Source organism: Nyctereutes procyonoides, unplaced genomic scaffold, assembly GCF_905146905.1.
Source record: "Nyctereutes procyonoides isolate TBG_1078 unplaced genomic scaffold, NYPRO_anot_genome, whole genome shotgun sequence".
Classification (NCBI taxonomy): Eukaryota; Metazoa; Chordata; class Mammalia; order Carnivora; family Canidae; genus Nyctereutes; species Nyctereutes procyonoides.
In genome coordinates this window covers 16,557,535-16,572,099 of record NW_026575155.1, presented here as the reverse complement: position 1 = coordinate 16,572,099, position 14,565 = coordinate 16,557,535, and the positions used below count along the sequence as shown (strand labels likewise).

At 65.7% G+C, this 14,565-nt stretch overlaps 2 protein-coding genes across 2 annotated transcripts; one reads left to right on the top strand and one right to left on the bottom strand.

Moving 5' to 3' along the window:
* Positions 1-59: 59 nt before the first annotated feature.
* Positions 60-4,441, bottom strand: LOC129502068 (translation initiation factor IF-2-like). Its single transcript, XM_055313479.1, has 6 exons — positions 4,120-4,441; positions 3,952-4,033; positions 2,855-3,548; positions 2,346-2,441; positions 1,692-1,761; positions 60-1,173 (listed from the first exon to the last, which is right to left on the bottom strand). Exons 1-6 carry the CDS (start codon positions 4,439-4,441, stop codon positions 1,163-1,165), a joined length of 1,275 nt encoding a protein of 424 aa, XP_055169454.1. The 3' UTR covers positions 60-1,162.
* ICOSLG (inducible T cell costimulator ligand) lies at positions 4,094-14,194 on the top strand. The gene is made up of 7 exons (XM_055313539.1): positions 4,094-4,453; positions 6,450-6,490; positions 7,287-7,646; positions 8,266-8,556; positions 10,680-10,848; positions 11,605-11,639; positions 12,399-14,194. The coding sequence occupies exons 1-7, from the start codon at positions 4,440-4,442 to the stop codon at positions 12,407-12,409; spliced, it is 921 nt and encodes a 306-aa protein (XP_055169514.1). The 5' UTR covers positions 4,094-4,439; the 3' UTR covers positions 12,410-14,194.
* The last annotated feature ends 371 nt before the right edge of the window (positions 14,195-14,565 follow it).

Genomic DNA, 14,565 nt, shown 5'->3' with positions numbered 1-14,565 from the left:
CGCCGTGAGCAGTGTGCACGCCCTGCAGAACAGCGGGGCTCAAACTGGAGCCTCTGAGGTTCTTTTTTATTTTTTTAAGATTTTATTTATTCATAAGAGACACAGAGGCAGAGCCACAGGCAGAGGGAGAAGCAGGCTCCATGCCGGGAGCCCGACGCAGGACTCGATCCCAGGACCCCAGGATCCCGTGCTGGGCGAGGCGGCACTAAATCGCTGCGCCCCCCGGGCAGCCCCTCTGAGGATCTTTTTAAAGAGTATCTTGAAGTAGAACATTCGCCGTAATGGCGAATTTTATGTTTGCCATGGCTGGGCCACGGGGCGCAGACGCTTGTTCAAACATTATTCTGGATGTTTCCGTGAAGGTGTTTTTGGATGAGGTTGCTGTTTCAACCGTCGGACCCTGAGGGAAGCAGACGACCTTCCATAGCATGGGTGGGTGCCGCACCCCAGGGGGCCTCTGGGACACGACTCCCAAGGGTGGGTGCCCTTGTCAACGAGGCCCGGGCGCTCCTTGGCCCTGAAGGATGCATGACAAGTGTGTGACCAGGAGGAGGCCTGTCACCCGGCTCCGCCGGGACCCGGACCTCAGCCCTCCAGCCTCCCGAACGGGGAGCAGTGCGTTGTTTAGAAGCCATCGGGTGACACTTTGTTACAGCAGCCCCGCCGGCCTGCGACCGTGGGCGTCCACCCACCACTGAAGGTCCGAGTGCCACCAGGCTGAGCTCCTCGGAGCAGGGAGCCCTTCAGCAGGTCGCCCGGGGACCCCGGGGACCCCTGCTCCCCTGTCTCTGGCGGCCGGCGCAGCCCGGACGTGTTGGGTTCGTCGAGCTTCCACAACCCCAGGCAATTCCTCGCGCTGAGTTTCACTGTATCTACGGCACAGCCTGTTGGTTCTGTTCTCTAGAGGGTCCCGACTGACATTTGGGGACACATTGTCACCGAATCCATATGAACCTCCGTTCACGGGTGGTTGTCACAGGTCTAGGGGCCAGGGGCTCATTTAGCAAGATCTGTACTGAAGCCACGGCCAGGGCGCCCGGGGGCTCCGACAGTGACGCGTCTGCCTTCGGCTCAGGTCATGACCTCCGGGTCCTGGGATCGAGCCCTACGGCGGGCTCCCTGCTCAGGGGGGAGGCTGCTTCTCCCTCTGCCCCTCCCCTGCTCACACTGTCTCTGTCAAATGAATGAATGAATGAATGAATGAATGAATGAATGAATGAATAAATAAAATAAATAATAAATAAATAAATAGTTAAAGAAACTGAGGCCCCAGGAGCCCCAGAGAAGAAGGTAGGGTCACGGTGACAGTGGCATCCAGGCACAGATAAGACCTTCTCAGTAGGCCAGGTCTGGGGCAAGCTGACCACCAGGGTGCGTGCCCGTGACAGTGCCCGTGCGGATGGGGCATGGTGACCTCCACACAGGTGGGCTGGTCTACCCCAGGGACCCCGTGTCTGCTATCAGGCCTCGCCCTAGTGGGGACCCAGAGCTGCTCAAAAAAGGTTGACACTTTCTAGCTCTCAAATGTCCGGAAATGCTCCAAGTATGTAAACCCACCCATAGACCCCAAAAGATGTCCCCGTCCTAATCCCTGGAGCCTCTGAGTGTCACTTTCTGTGGCAAAAAATGATGCAGCCCATACGGTGACGTGAGATGGGGAGGTTGTCTGGGAGGACCTCGGGGCACCCCACCTGTGATCACCAAGGTCCTTATCGGGGCAGCCAGAGGGAGGCCTGACCTCATGTGGGGCAGGTCACGGTCCTGGGGACAGAGAAGCAGCTGCAAGACCAGGGGGCCTGGCGGCACCGGGAGCAGAAGCACCCGAAGGGCCCTTGCCTAGGGCCCAGACCTGCAGCCTCCAGGACTTAGAACGCGTTTCTGGTGCTTCCCGAGCCCAGAGCCCAGCTTGGTGGTGACATGTTACGGCTCCTCCAGAAAAGGGACACACCCCCGAGGGGAAGAGACAGGCTCCAGGGACCTGGGACCCCGGGACATCCCCCAGGCAGGGGCGGCGCAGGACGCTGAGGGCGAGACCTGGGTCTCAAGCATCCCAGGGCATCCCAGGGCGACCTGTGACCTGCCCCCTGCCCCGGCTGGGCCCCCGCCCCCCGGAGGAGGGGGGAATACCATCCCGGCTGTGCCCAGGAGGCCCCGACATTGGTCCCTCTGACTCCCTGAGAGGCAAGGTCAGGGGCAAGGGGGAGAAAGGAGCGCTGGCCCGACTGCAGGGGCCTCCCCAGGGGAGTTGTCTCCACTTGTCTTCATATAACTCTGTGTGTGACCCACACGCCACCGTGGGCGTGAAGGGTTTACGTGTGGGCTCACAAGAACCAGTGACAACTCACGCTTTTGGAGGAAGCTGTTGTAACTATGGTGCCCTGGGCACTGGGGGGGCAGTGCAGGCACAGGGGGGTCAGGCAACTTGCCGGGTGGCACAGCTCCTGGGAAGACAGAGCTGGGGCTCCGAGGGGGAGCCTGGACCAGGCCGAACCCCTGGGCTGGTCTGGGGTGGGGGTGCTCCTTCCCAAGGAACCCAGCACCCCTCAGCCCGCAGGTTAGCCCGCCTCCCTCCCCCTGCCCCCCTCTCCGTTCTCCCACCCACGGAGCGCTCCCCCCCAAGGCTTGGCCCCTTGGTCCAATCAGAGGTTGGCCGGGGCTCTGCGTGCAGGGTGAATCCAGGAGGGCTGCAAGGTGGAGGTGCCCCCAGCGGCCGCTGTCCTCACCCAGCGGTGGCCGTCCTCACCCACGGGATGTGCCCGGGCTAGTCCCATCCCCGGCTCGTCCTACACCGCTGACATCCCTCCCGCGCCCAGGGACACCCTCCCTGCAGGTGTACCCGGTCCCCTCGGCTCACCCGGGCTTCAGGCTTCGGATGGCGCCGGTGCTCTGGTTCCGGGAACAGGAGGGGTCCTGAGGCCCCCGGCCCGTTTGGCGAGGGCCCGCACCCTGCTCTCCCGCCAAACCCGCTGCCGTCTGGGCCCCCCGCGCCCGCGTCCCACGCTCCGCGCGCCCCCCCGCGGGGCCGGTCCGGCTCAAGGGGAGGGGCCACCCCAGCCCCAGCCCCAGGCTGCGCTCGGGGGTCACCCCGCCCTGCCCGGCCTCCAGCCCCCTCCTCTCCCGTTTCCACCGGAGACTGCCCGTGTGGACCCGGCCTGCCGTGGGCGCGCAGTGCGGCCCGTGAGGGGGTGAGGCCGGCGGTGGCGCGGTCGGGGAGCCCTCCCGGCGGGGCCCGCGCCCTACACCGCGCCCTCCCGCGCCCTCCCCAGCAGCCCAGGCACAGGCCTGGCGGGGGGTGGCGCGAGGTCACGCCGCACCTGCCAGCTCGGCCGGGGCGGGGGCGGGGGCGTCTGGGCCCCGGGCGTCCAGGACCGCCCTGCGGGAGGGGCACCGTGTGCCCTCGTGGCCTCACCCACTCACCTGTCGGGCCGTACCTGCCTGTTGGGGCGGGGGTGCAAGGTGACTCAGCGGGCAGCGCGGTGGGGGAAGGGAGCGCCCAGGGCCTGAACGGGGGGGGGGGGGCTTCGCGAGCGTGGGGGGGCAGACACGACCTGGTTTCCACGCGCGGGCCTCTTAGAGCCCTTCATACCCACCTGCGCCGCGGCCTGCGGCCGGGACCCCACAACGGACACGGGGCGAGGCCGGCGCGGTCTCCCCGACGCCACGGGCCTGGACCGGACAGCGCGCTTGCCTGCTTCCCTCCCCCCTCCTCCCCCTCCCCCCTCCCCCCTCCCCCCTCCCTCCATCCACTCGCTCCTCCGCGGACGCAGCTGCGTCCCCGGCCTCGGAGGCCCTGACTCCCGCCCGCGGGAGGGTCGCGGGGAGGCGCACGCTCGCCCCCCCCACCCCCCCCACCCCCCGGGCAGGGAAGCTCGCCGGCGAGGCGGGGTCCTCGGGAGCGCCCCTCCGGCCTGGCGAGCCCCCCCCCCCCCGCCCCGCCGCAGCCCCCCGGGCCTGGAGCGCCCGCGGCCCGCAGCCTTCCGCGGGGACCGGCCCACCCCGAGCCCGGCCCGAGCTTCCGCGTGCTGAGCCCCGCCTACGGCCAAGGTCGGGGGCGGGCCCGAGGGGTGGGGTCACAGGGCGGCGGGGCGGGGGCCTGGGCAAGGGCTCAGCCGCCGGGGCCGGAGCGCTCAGAGCCTCGGAGGCGCACGGGCGCGGCCACAGCTGGGCTCGGGTGCTCCGTGGTCACCGCGCTCCGGGGTCCCCCGCGCTCCGGGTCCGGGGTCACCGCGCTCCGAGGACCCCCGCGCTCCGAGGACCCCCGCGCTCCGGGACCCGGGGCCACCGCGCTCCGAGGACCCCCGCGCTCCGGGACCCGGGGCCACCGCGCTCCGAGGACCCCCGCGCTCCGGGACCCGGGGTCCCCGGCGCTCCGACAGCTCCCGCCTCCGGAGGTTCCCCGCGCTCCGAGCGCTCCCGAAACTCGAGGTCCCGCCCCCACCATGTGGCTGAGGTGGTGAGTGTGCGGTTTCGGGGAGGAGGCGCTGCGGGAGCAGGGTCCGGAGGTGGCCCGATGGGACACCCGCTCACCGGGTGACACAGCGGAATCCGCGGACCGTCGGCCCCTGGGAGGCAGGCATCCGGAGCCCCTACCTGCAGGGGGTGGCATCCGCGGGGGTGGGGGTGGGGGTGGGGGCGGGGGCGCTCATGGGAGACCTGTGGCCGCGCGTGGGTGTGCTTGGAGGCAGGTCCCGCGGAGGAAGGGCGGGAGGGCACCCTGGGCGACCAGCACTGGGGCCGGGGTGACTCTCCAAGGCCAGCCGCTGCCCACCGCTGGGTGCCGCACCCTCCCACACACCTGGGATCCTCCGCCTTCACGGCCTACGCGGAGGGAGGGTGGAGCTGGCTCAAGCGGGCCCCACTCCTGGTGCCCAGCGGGACGGCGCCAGCAGCAAGGCGGGGTGACTGCCCTGCCCCCAGCTTTTTGCCAGAATGCCCCCTTCAGGTCGTGTTGTGGGGTCCACAGCCTGTGCCCCCTTTGATAAACTGGCGTGGCTGTGATACCCGGGTCCTGCCACGGGGTCTCCCCAGCTATAAATGTCGGTCCTCAGATGTCACAGCCACCCATACCCCAGAGCCTCGGGGGTTGGCCTGGGGGCCGGGAGGGCCCAGGAAGAGGGTGCAGGGAGCACCCCGGGAAAAGGCAAACCTGTTTCCCTGGCCAGAGTCCAGAGCCTCTGTTCATGCCCCCAGGAGCCCTCAGATAACCCCAGGAGGCCCGCGACTCTCGCAGGCAAATGTTCCCTGGGTCCTCAACACAGAACGGGGTGGGGAGGTCTCATGGGCACCAGGAGGCCAAAAGGGGGTCACCCAGGGGTTCTCACAGCTTTGTGGTTTAGAAGGCTGCTCCAGCTCCGGGTAAGGGGCTGGGGGTGGTGGCTGTCATCCCCGCAAGCCGGAGTGGTGGCCCCTACAGGCACAGAGAGAGGACAGGCGTGCCTGCAGGCTGGGACTTCGGGGCAGGGGCGGGGGGGTTGGTGGCCCAGGGTCTGGCTTGGCAGGCCTGCAGCACATGCCTGAATGTACTGGGCACTCGGATGGCAGCCGGTGGGGGCGGGCAGGGGTTCCGGTGGATCAGAACTCGCAGGATGCTGGGAGGCCCGTGGGACCAGGCGGCCAGGCTTAGGCTGCAGGGTGTGGGTTCTCGCAGGTCAAAGTCTGCTTCAGGGAGTCTGGGAAGTCCCCGGAGAGGGTTGCTGGCCTCTGGGGCCGAGCTGCCCACCAGCTCCAGAAGAGCCACCCGACTTGGTTGCAGAATGATCCTGTTCCTTCAGAGGGCTGTCCGGCAGCCCAGCTGGCCCTGCCACTGGGCACGTTAGATCCTCTGTCTCCCAAAGCTTTTTTTTTTTTTTTTTAAGATTTATTTGTTTATTTCAGAGAGAGAGAGAGAGAGCACGAGTGGGAGGGGCAGAGGCAGAGGGAGAAACCTTGGCAGACTCTCCCCTGAGCGTGGACCCAGACCCGGGGCTCCATCCCACGACACGAGATCATGGCCTGAGCCGAGACCAAGAGTCGGACGCTTAAGCCACTGAGCCCCCCTGGCCCCCCTCCGTCTCCCATCTCCCAAAACTTAAATGTAGCTCTGACCACAGCTACCTTGAAAAGTGTATTTTTCTGGTTTCACACAAGTGCTTGGAGTCCATCCTGAGCAAAGGCCAGGCCAGCACGGGGTTGAAGGCCGTGGACTTGGGGGCGGCTCTCAGCACCCTTCGGGATCACACGTGTCAGCCTTGTGTTTCTGGGGCCTCGCTGGGCGGGGCGTGGGGCTGCGGGGGGTGGGGGTGCTGACCCTCCCCTCGCCGAGTCCCTGCGTGGCCCGGGAACCCTCCCAAGAGGTGGTGGGTGTATTCACATTCCTCTGTGGACACAACCGCTCCTGCCCATGAGGAGAGGCCTGTGGCCTTGTTTGGAAGAAGCAGGACTCACCTGCCTTTCTGGTCGTTTCTTTCCAGTCCCGGAGTGCTCCTGCTGCTGCTCGGCGCCCTGCAAGCCAGTAAGTTCAGGGGTGGGGGCTCCGGCGGGCTGAGCGCTGAGGCTGCGCATGCAGGCATCAGCAGGGTCCCCACCACCACCCTTCCTGCTCTTCCGGGGAGGCCCCTTGGAGGAAGGGGAGCCAGGGCTCCCCGTTTCTCCTGACGCCTTGGCTGCAGTCAGCCCTGGGGCACCTCCAAAGCCACCACCTGCAGAAGAGCAGGGATTGGGCAGCGCAGCCGAGCGGGAGGCCCCGCCAAGCCTTCCAGCCCCGAGGCCGAGGGCAGCGCACGCAGTCGGTGGTCGTGGCAGTAAAACCGCTCTGGACACAGCCACTCAGCCTTCCTGACGTCGTGCGAGCAGCATTCTCATGCCGGGCTGAGAAACTGTTTTCTTTTAAACATTCGAAGAAAGAAAGAAAGAAAGAAAGAAAGAAAGAAAGAAAGAAAGAAAGAAAGAAAGAAAGAAAGAAACCCACTTTTTATTTTGAATTAATTGTAAATACCCAAAAAAGTAGCCGAAACAGGGCCGAGCAGTCCTGGGTGCCCACCTGTTCCCCCCACTTCTCCCGAAGCTCGCCTCTCCTATAGGGATCGAAGTCCACGTTGGGCGATACGGGGCGCACCAACAACGTCTGCATCTTAGACACGCTATTGCGTTCCTGCGCCTCTGATTACAACTCATTTCATTTCTGCTGAAATGAGTCAGAAGTGGCATTTGAGTCTTGCCACCAAAGAGGCGTCCCTCCCCGCGGTAGGGCAACTTTGCAGGCTGGGAATCAACTGCAAAAAATCCATTTTGTGCTTTTCGAATCACAGCAGACACTCAAGAGCAAGAAGTCAAAGCGCTCGTGGGCAGCAGCGTCGAGCTCCGCTGCGTTTTCCCCGAAAGACACACGTTCGATTTAAATGACCTTTATGTGTATTGGCAAATCAGCGTCGTGGGCCAGCCGAAGACCGTGACTTACTACCTGTCCGGGAACAGCTCCACCGGCCAGGAGGACGACCGCTACAGGGACAGGGCCCGGCTGTCGCCCGAGAGCATGCAGCGGGGCGACTTCTCTCTGCACCTGTACAACATCACCCCCTACGACGAACAGAAGTTCAACTGCCTGGTGTTTAGGAAGTCCTTGGAGTTGAAAAAGATTTTGGATGTGGAGGTGACGCTGCACGTCGCAGGTAAGAGCACGGCCGCGGACGGGACGTCCCCACCCCACCCCTGCAGCCCAGACCTAGGATCAACAAGGCCCATTTCCACGCTCCTTCCCCGGTTTCTTACCCAAAGAACCTCCTGATCTCGACGGGGTGTGAGGCGCAGCTGGCTGGAGACTCGTCCAACTCGTAGGAAGGTTTCTATAGCCTGAGTGGACCTGGTCTCACAGGAGACCTGCTCGTCTTGCTGTGTTTGCCTTAAATTCCCCAAATCAACTCCAAGTGCATGTTCTAAACGAAATCAGGAGAAAGTGCTGTAAAGCACCAAGTGAGATCGGAATTTAGGAGGAGGAGGATTTCAGGCGACCAAAGACCTCAGTGCAGCGGAGACGCGGGCTGCTAGCTTTCCATGTCACCAGGCTCGCACAGGCCCACCAGCTTGGGTCGCGGGGTGGGTGCCAGGCTCAGCAGCCCTGCTCCGGGGGGCAGAGGGGGGCGCCCCCGGCCACAGCCCTGGTCCCGCCTCGCCACCGCGGTCAGCGGCCTGATGGGGCCTCCTCCCCTCTCACGGGGCCCCTGACGCGTGTGCCCGTCGTTTCTGACCTTCCGGAACTGGCGCCCTCACCACCATCTCCCCTCCCCGCAGCGAACTACAGCATGCCCGTGGTCAGCGCCCCAAGCGGCCCGTCCGAGGACCGGGAGCTCACCTTCACCTGCACGTCTGTGAACGGCTACCCGCGGCCCAACGTGTACTGGATCAACAAGACGGACAACAGCGTGCTGGACGGGGGCCTGCAGAACCACACGGTCTCGGTGAACGCCCAAGGCTTGTACGACGTGGTCAGCGTCCTGCGGGTCCCCTGGGCCCCCAGCATCAACGTCGGCTGCTGCATAGAGAATGTACTTTTGCACCAAAACCTGACCAACAGACCGGCAGGTACGGTGCCCCCGGGGTCTGCACGCGGAGGCCGCCCCAAGGTCGTGGGTCTGTGGTGACTCGGGCGACTCTCTGAGGCCGAGGCCCCTGCAGGGTGACTTGGCAGTGGCTTCCAAAAAGCTGGCTGGAAGGCAGAGGGGGTGACAGGCAGCCCTCGGAGACACGGTGCACCAGGGCTGCTGAGGGCAGGCAGCCTCCACTTTGTGGACCCGTTTTACAGACGAGGGACTGAGGCCTGGAAGGCTGTGTAGGAGCGGGCAGTGGGGGCCTCAGGGGTGAGGGTCCCACCTGCACAGTCCGTGAGCTTGTGCCTATCACAGGGCCAGAGCCCCCACGCGAGGGAGGGTTCTAGCGGGTGGCACCAGGGTGGCTGCTGGTCGGGGCTTCCCTGTAGGAGGGCAGCTGGCAGGCAACTCCTTCACAGGGGCCACGGGCTCTCAGTCTGCGTGTCCTGGTCACTAGGGACATCTTCCTGGAGGGGGGGGCGGCCCCCGTCACTAGCATTGAGACGACAGTTCCCAGGGGGTGCAGGGGGAGAGAGCTCCAGGGTGGGGTCGGTGGCGCCCGCCTGCCTGCTGCAAGAAAGCCGTGCTGCCCGCAGGACCCGCAGCCCTACCCCGTCCCCCGTAACCCGCAGGGCCCTGAGCACAGCAGACAAATGCAGCCACCTCGTTCTGGAATCATGAGAATTCACGCTGGCAGCCGCAGAGCTCATCACCAAGCATGAGCCCTGTGGGTGTGGGCCCATGAGCCCGCGTGGGTCGCACACCTTGAGGCTGGCCCAGACCTCCAGGAACTCCTGCAGGGCCCCCATCTGCCTTCCTGAAATCCGGGCACGGCCTTGTGACTCAGGGGTCACGGTGTCTGAGCCCAAACAGAGCAGGACCAGGGCTGTACCAAGAAGCCCGCCTCTGAGCCCGGCCTCTCGGCCAGCGTCCCCCCGGCAGGGCAGCCCAGGCAGCAGGTGGAACCAGGAGGTTCTCTGAGGGCACTGGTGTCAGCCCACACCCCGTGGATTAGCATCTATGGGCCGTCCGGGCACCAGGACACGTTTAAATGCTTCCGGATGATTCTAACGTACATTAAAGGCCGAGCCGCGGAGGGATTTCTCCAGGTTGGGAGAAACACGGGGCGTTGGTAACGAGCTTCCCAGGGGTGCTGTTGCTTGTCTGCCCCTGGGCACCACCTTCCAGGGGCTAAGCCACGGCTCGGGGGACAGGAGGGCTTAGCACCCACCCACCCCCGTGCACGGCCGCTGCGACGCAAAATGGTGCAGCCGCCGTGGAGGACAGTCGGGCCGTTCCTCGCAAGGTTTCCGCGTGCCCAGAAATGCCACGCTCAGGTGTTGGCTCCGCAGGACTGGAAACGAGCCTCACGGCCTCGTCCGTGAACAGGCACAGCGGCCTCGTTCACGCGAACCAAGTGGCAAATGGATTACCACGTCCATCCACGCGGGGGGATTTTAGCCACGGAAGGGGACGAAGCACTGCCACGTGGGTGGGCCGTGAGGACATCCTGGGCAGTGGGAGCCGCGCTGCGATCCCGTGTCCACGCGGCGTCCAGGGGAGGCAGATCCACAGACAGGCAGGGGGTCCGGAGGGCAGGGACTGTCCACGGGGACGGGGCGCCCCTCTGGAGCCCAGAATAGGCTCTGGGACAGACAGTGACGATGGCCATGCCACCCTGTGGACATTCGAAATGCTGCTGAATTGGTCACTTGGAAATGGCAACGTGGACGTTACGTGGACGTTATTTGAATTTCACCTTGGTTTTCTTTCTTTTTTTTTTTTTTAAGCCAGCGATAAAGCTAAAAAAAAAAAATCACAATAAATCACATTTAAAAATTTATAAAAGCCAGGAGGCCTCTGTGCTTCCCGCCATGCCCTGCCCAGGTGTGGGCGCTGCAGAGGTGGGGCCGAGGGCGGCTCGGGGGCGCCGGCGCTGTGTGTGCAGCACCGCCGCCTGCCTGGAGGAGGTGAAGGCTCACCTGAGGGACAGGACCCCTTCCTCCAGCAGCCTCCGGTTTTAGACCTCACAAAGCAGTGCCGGGAAGTTCTGTGGCGGAGGCCCCTCCTTTCCTCTGCACCCCGTTAAGTCTTCGGTTGCTTTCTTCTTTCTCGTAGAACCGATCCCTGGAACTGAGCCCAGCAACACGGGGAGCCACAGGGACGTCCACAGGAGGGGTCACGGGGCGGTGCTGAGCGCCGTGGCCGTGCTGCTCGTGCTCGTGCTCGTGCTCGGGGCCGTGGGCTGTGTGTGCAGGAGCAGGTGCCCCCGCGCGGACCCGTGCAGGTAGGGGGCCAGGCGCCGGTCGCCGCGGCGCTCCATTTCCGTGGTTGGCGGGAGCGGTTTGCCCTTTTCGGGACGTTGAAAAGCTCCGTGAGCTGTGGCTTTCCCCGCGAGGTGCGGCTTTAGTCGCGCCAGCGTCCGTGAGTGCTCGCGGCTCCTCCAGCTTCTCGGCTGCGGGGCCAGGCCACAGTCCCGCTCTGGGGAAGCCGAGCTGCCTTGGGCCCCCAGTTGTGGCCAAGCTCAAGGGCAGGTCTAGACAGTCTGGGTGCCGCCGACCCTCTAAAATCCAAGCGGCGGAGCTCAGAGGAGCCCAGGACCTGAGCAGGGTCACACCCCTGGGGTCACCAAGACAGGCCCTGGGGCCCCAGGCCGGCCTGCTGGTGGAGGCCGGCCGGCATCGCCTGAGGTAACTGGCAAAGTGGGGGACCTTCCTGGCCTTTTGGGAGGCTGGGGGCCATGGCGTGCTGGTCAAGGGACTGGCTGTTAGCTCCCGGCCGGAGGCCCCCCGCACAGGGTCCCACGTGCCGCCCTGCAGCTCATCCCCGGAACACTCCCGGCCCGCTGCCCCGCTGCCCATCCCGCCAGGCCCCGGGAGGCGCCAGGGCCCACCTCCGACGGCGCAGCTCCCTGAGCGTGGGCGGCCCGCGGGGCCCTCCTGTGGGGTCCGTGCTGCCCCAGCTCCCGGAGCCCCGGGGCGTTGGAGCAGCGCCTCCCCTCCCTCTGCCGCCCACCCTGAGCGTGTCTGCTTCATCCCTGCAGGTGGCGGGCTGCCAGGCCGGAGCAGGCCCTCTTTGGTGAGTCGCGGGGAGCGGGGCACAGGGCGCTGGCTTCCGGGTGGCTGCCGTGGGCCCGCGCTAACTTGACGGACGGGGGATGGATGTTTCCGTTTTCGGAGACACAGTGGAGCCCTAGGGAAGGCGCTTCCCGGTTGTCCCCTTGGGATGTAATCCGATGCTTATGTACACTTGCTGACGTGGGGTCACAGAACATTCCAGGCACACAGGGCAGCAGAGAGCCTGGGATGATGCACCCCAGGCACGTCCCCCAAACTGCACTCTGTCTCCCCAAGTCCCCCCCCGGCCCCCTCCCCACGGGGGACTCAGGTGGGTGCAGACCCTGAGCCCTTTGTCAGAGGACAGTCACCCGGTGTCCCCTGGTAAGGGCAGGCACCCCACTGTCCCGGGGGCAAAGGTCAATGTGATTCCCACCTGTTTGGGGGACACAGCCGCACACGGAGCCTCCATTCCCCCCCACACATGGCAGGTGACTCGGGCGGCAGGGGGCAAAGGGCCCGTTGTCGGCCAGCCTGCACCTGACACCAGAGGGGGTGGCCGCTCCGCTAGCCCATCTGCCCACCCATGCAGCGGGCGTCCCGAGGAGGCTGGACCGCAGTGCCCACCACAAGGGCCCCACTGTTTCCCGGGGCAAGCTGGGTCCCGGCGGCTGGCTTTGTTCCCACCACCCTAAGTCCCGAGACAAGCAACCCGTCTGCCTCCCGAACGGAAGGAAGCAGGCACTGTGTTCTCTGACACCCCCTTCTCTTTCTTTCCAAGACTGCGTTTGACGAGAACTTGCCACCTGGGACGCGGACAGGGCTTCTGCGAGATGCCACCAGGAGGGACAGCGGACGGCAGCTTGAGAATTGACCCGGGCAGGCCTGGTGGCCAAGGGGGACCGGCTGCCCCCGCTGGCGCCGTTAACAAGGGGGCTTCGTGGCCACGGGACCTCTCCGACCTGGAAGGGACTGCGCAGGACCGTGCCAGACGCCAGGGCGAGTGTCCCGGCTGCTGCCCCCATCCTGGGATGAGGACCTTCCGACAGGCTCGGCGGCTCCAGAACACGCAGCCCCCACGGGAGCGGGCTCCCCACCCCGGCGCATCCTGGTGGCTCCTGAACCCACAGCCTCCTTGATGTCGGAAACCCCCGGGGACTCCGGGGGACGGGGTTCTCTGAGACCAGAGGAGGGCGTCTCATTTTGGGAAGAAGAGAGCGGGTGCCTGGTCTCTTCCTCGCCTTCCCTGCTGGGTGAAGGTCACCCAAGGGTGTCTGTGGGACATGTAGATGCGGGGCCCCCACCCTGCCTGCACCCCAGGATGCAGGACCTGTGTGTCTGTGCATGTGTGTGTCCAGGACGCAGGACGCGGTCAACGCTGCCAAGCCCCTCCCCGAAGGACGCCTGGGAGCCTGGGAGCCTCTGACATCTTCACTGGGAAGAGAACCCGACCTTGCTCTGGTCAGAAGCTGGGTTTCCCTCCCTAAAGACACACGGGGGCTTCTCGCGAAGGCCGTCTGCTGCGGCGGCCGCCCTGGCAGGAGCAGTGGCCTCCGGGGGACACCCGGGGACAAAGCAGAAAGTCAGAAACTCGCTCAGCTGGGATGGGGAACGTGGGCTTCACCAGGTGGCCGGCGAGGGCCCTGGGGGCACCACGTCACGAGCGGCGGGGCCTTGTCCCAGCAGAGGGGCAGCCGCTCAGCATGTGGCGCTAACTCCGTGCCACCCTCTGCACCCATCACCACCGGGGCCCCAGAACCTGCACGGTCACCATGAAGCCTCCGACATCAACTCCAGGCTCCTCGGAGCGCCCCCGGGCCCAGCAGGCGGACGGGCAGTGAGCAGCACCCAAGGCCACGGCCCTGATGGTTCCCCCGAATGAATGTAGCAGCTAATGTCTCCAGAAGGTTCTGCAAAGGAGGCCGGCGGGTAACGCGGGCGTGCACAGCCCCTGGGAAATGCAGCCTGTCACCCTGCCTGTGGTCACTCGGCACGGATGGGCGGGCATAAGAGGCCTGCACGCCCCAGACCGCGACAAACCCCGGCACCGGGCTCGGTGGCAAAGCCGAGCCCAAGCCTTGTTACAAAAAAGGATCCATTGTGTATTTTTGTACCCAGAACGCCTCGCCCGGCTCTGGCACGAGAGTGGTGAGGACGGCACCCGGACTTCACGTGAAGCATTAGAAGGGCGCGTCCCTGCAGAGGGACGGGGAGGCCGCGGCTTCGGAGCGGGCAGCAGGTGGCCGCTGGGCTGCAGGAGGGGGCGCGGGCCCGTCTGCGGCCTCGGGCTCGGGGTCCCGACCAGCGTGTGGCCCGCCCGTCCGCGGCAGACCCGCTCGCTGGGCGCCCTCCCAGGGTCTGGCTCGGGGTCTCCCCGTGAGCGGACCCCGCCCTGGAGGACGCTCCCAGCCACTCTCCCACCGCCACCCGGACCCTCGGGTGTGGGAAGACGCACGGTGGCCCCGCGCCCTCGGGCCTGGACGTCACTGCGCTTGTGCTGTGCTCTGCACAGGCCGGAGGCCCCTGTATTCATGTATTTCTGGAAAACTGATTTACAAGAATACAAGGTGGAAGTGGTGTCTGCGTCTAGTGGCTTCGTCGGCACTCGGGTGGCCCATCCTTACCGCGGGCCTAGGGACTTGTCCCCGGGGGGCACCGGGCGAGGTCCAGTGGCGTCTTTGGTCGTCACACTAGGGGTCGGCACTGGCCTCCCACGGGCAGGGGCACATGGGCATCCCCTCGAGAGGCAGCAGCACGAGAGTGGGAATCCCTGCCCTCCCATCATCTTCCATTGGGAGGCAGGGTGGTGGGGCCCGGCCTCCTGGCCTCCTGTCCCTTTCCGCGCAGGGCTCCCCAGAGCTGCTCGGGGGGCCGGGCCCAGGCGGGCTCTGGGCGGGGCTGAAGCTCCCCCAGCCCACATCTGGCCCTTACCCCGCCCCCCCATTCCC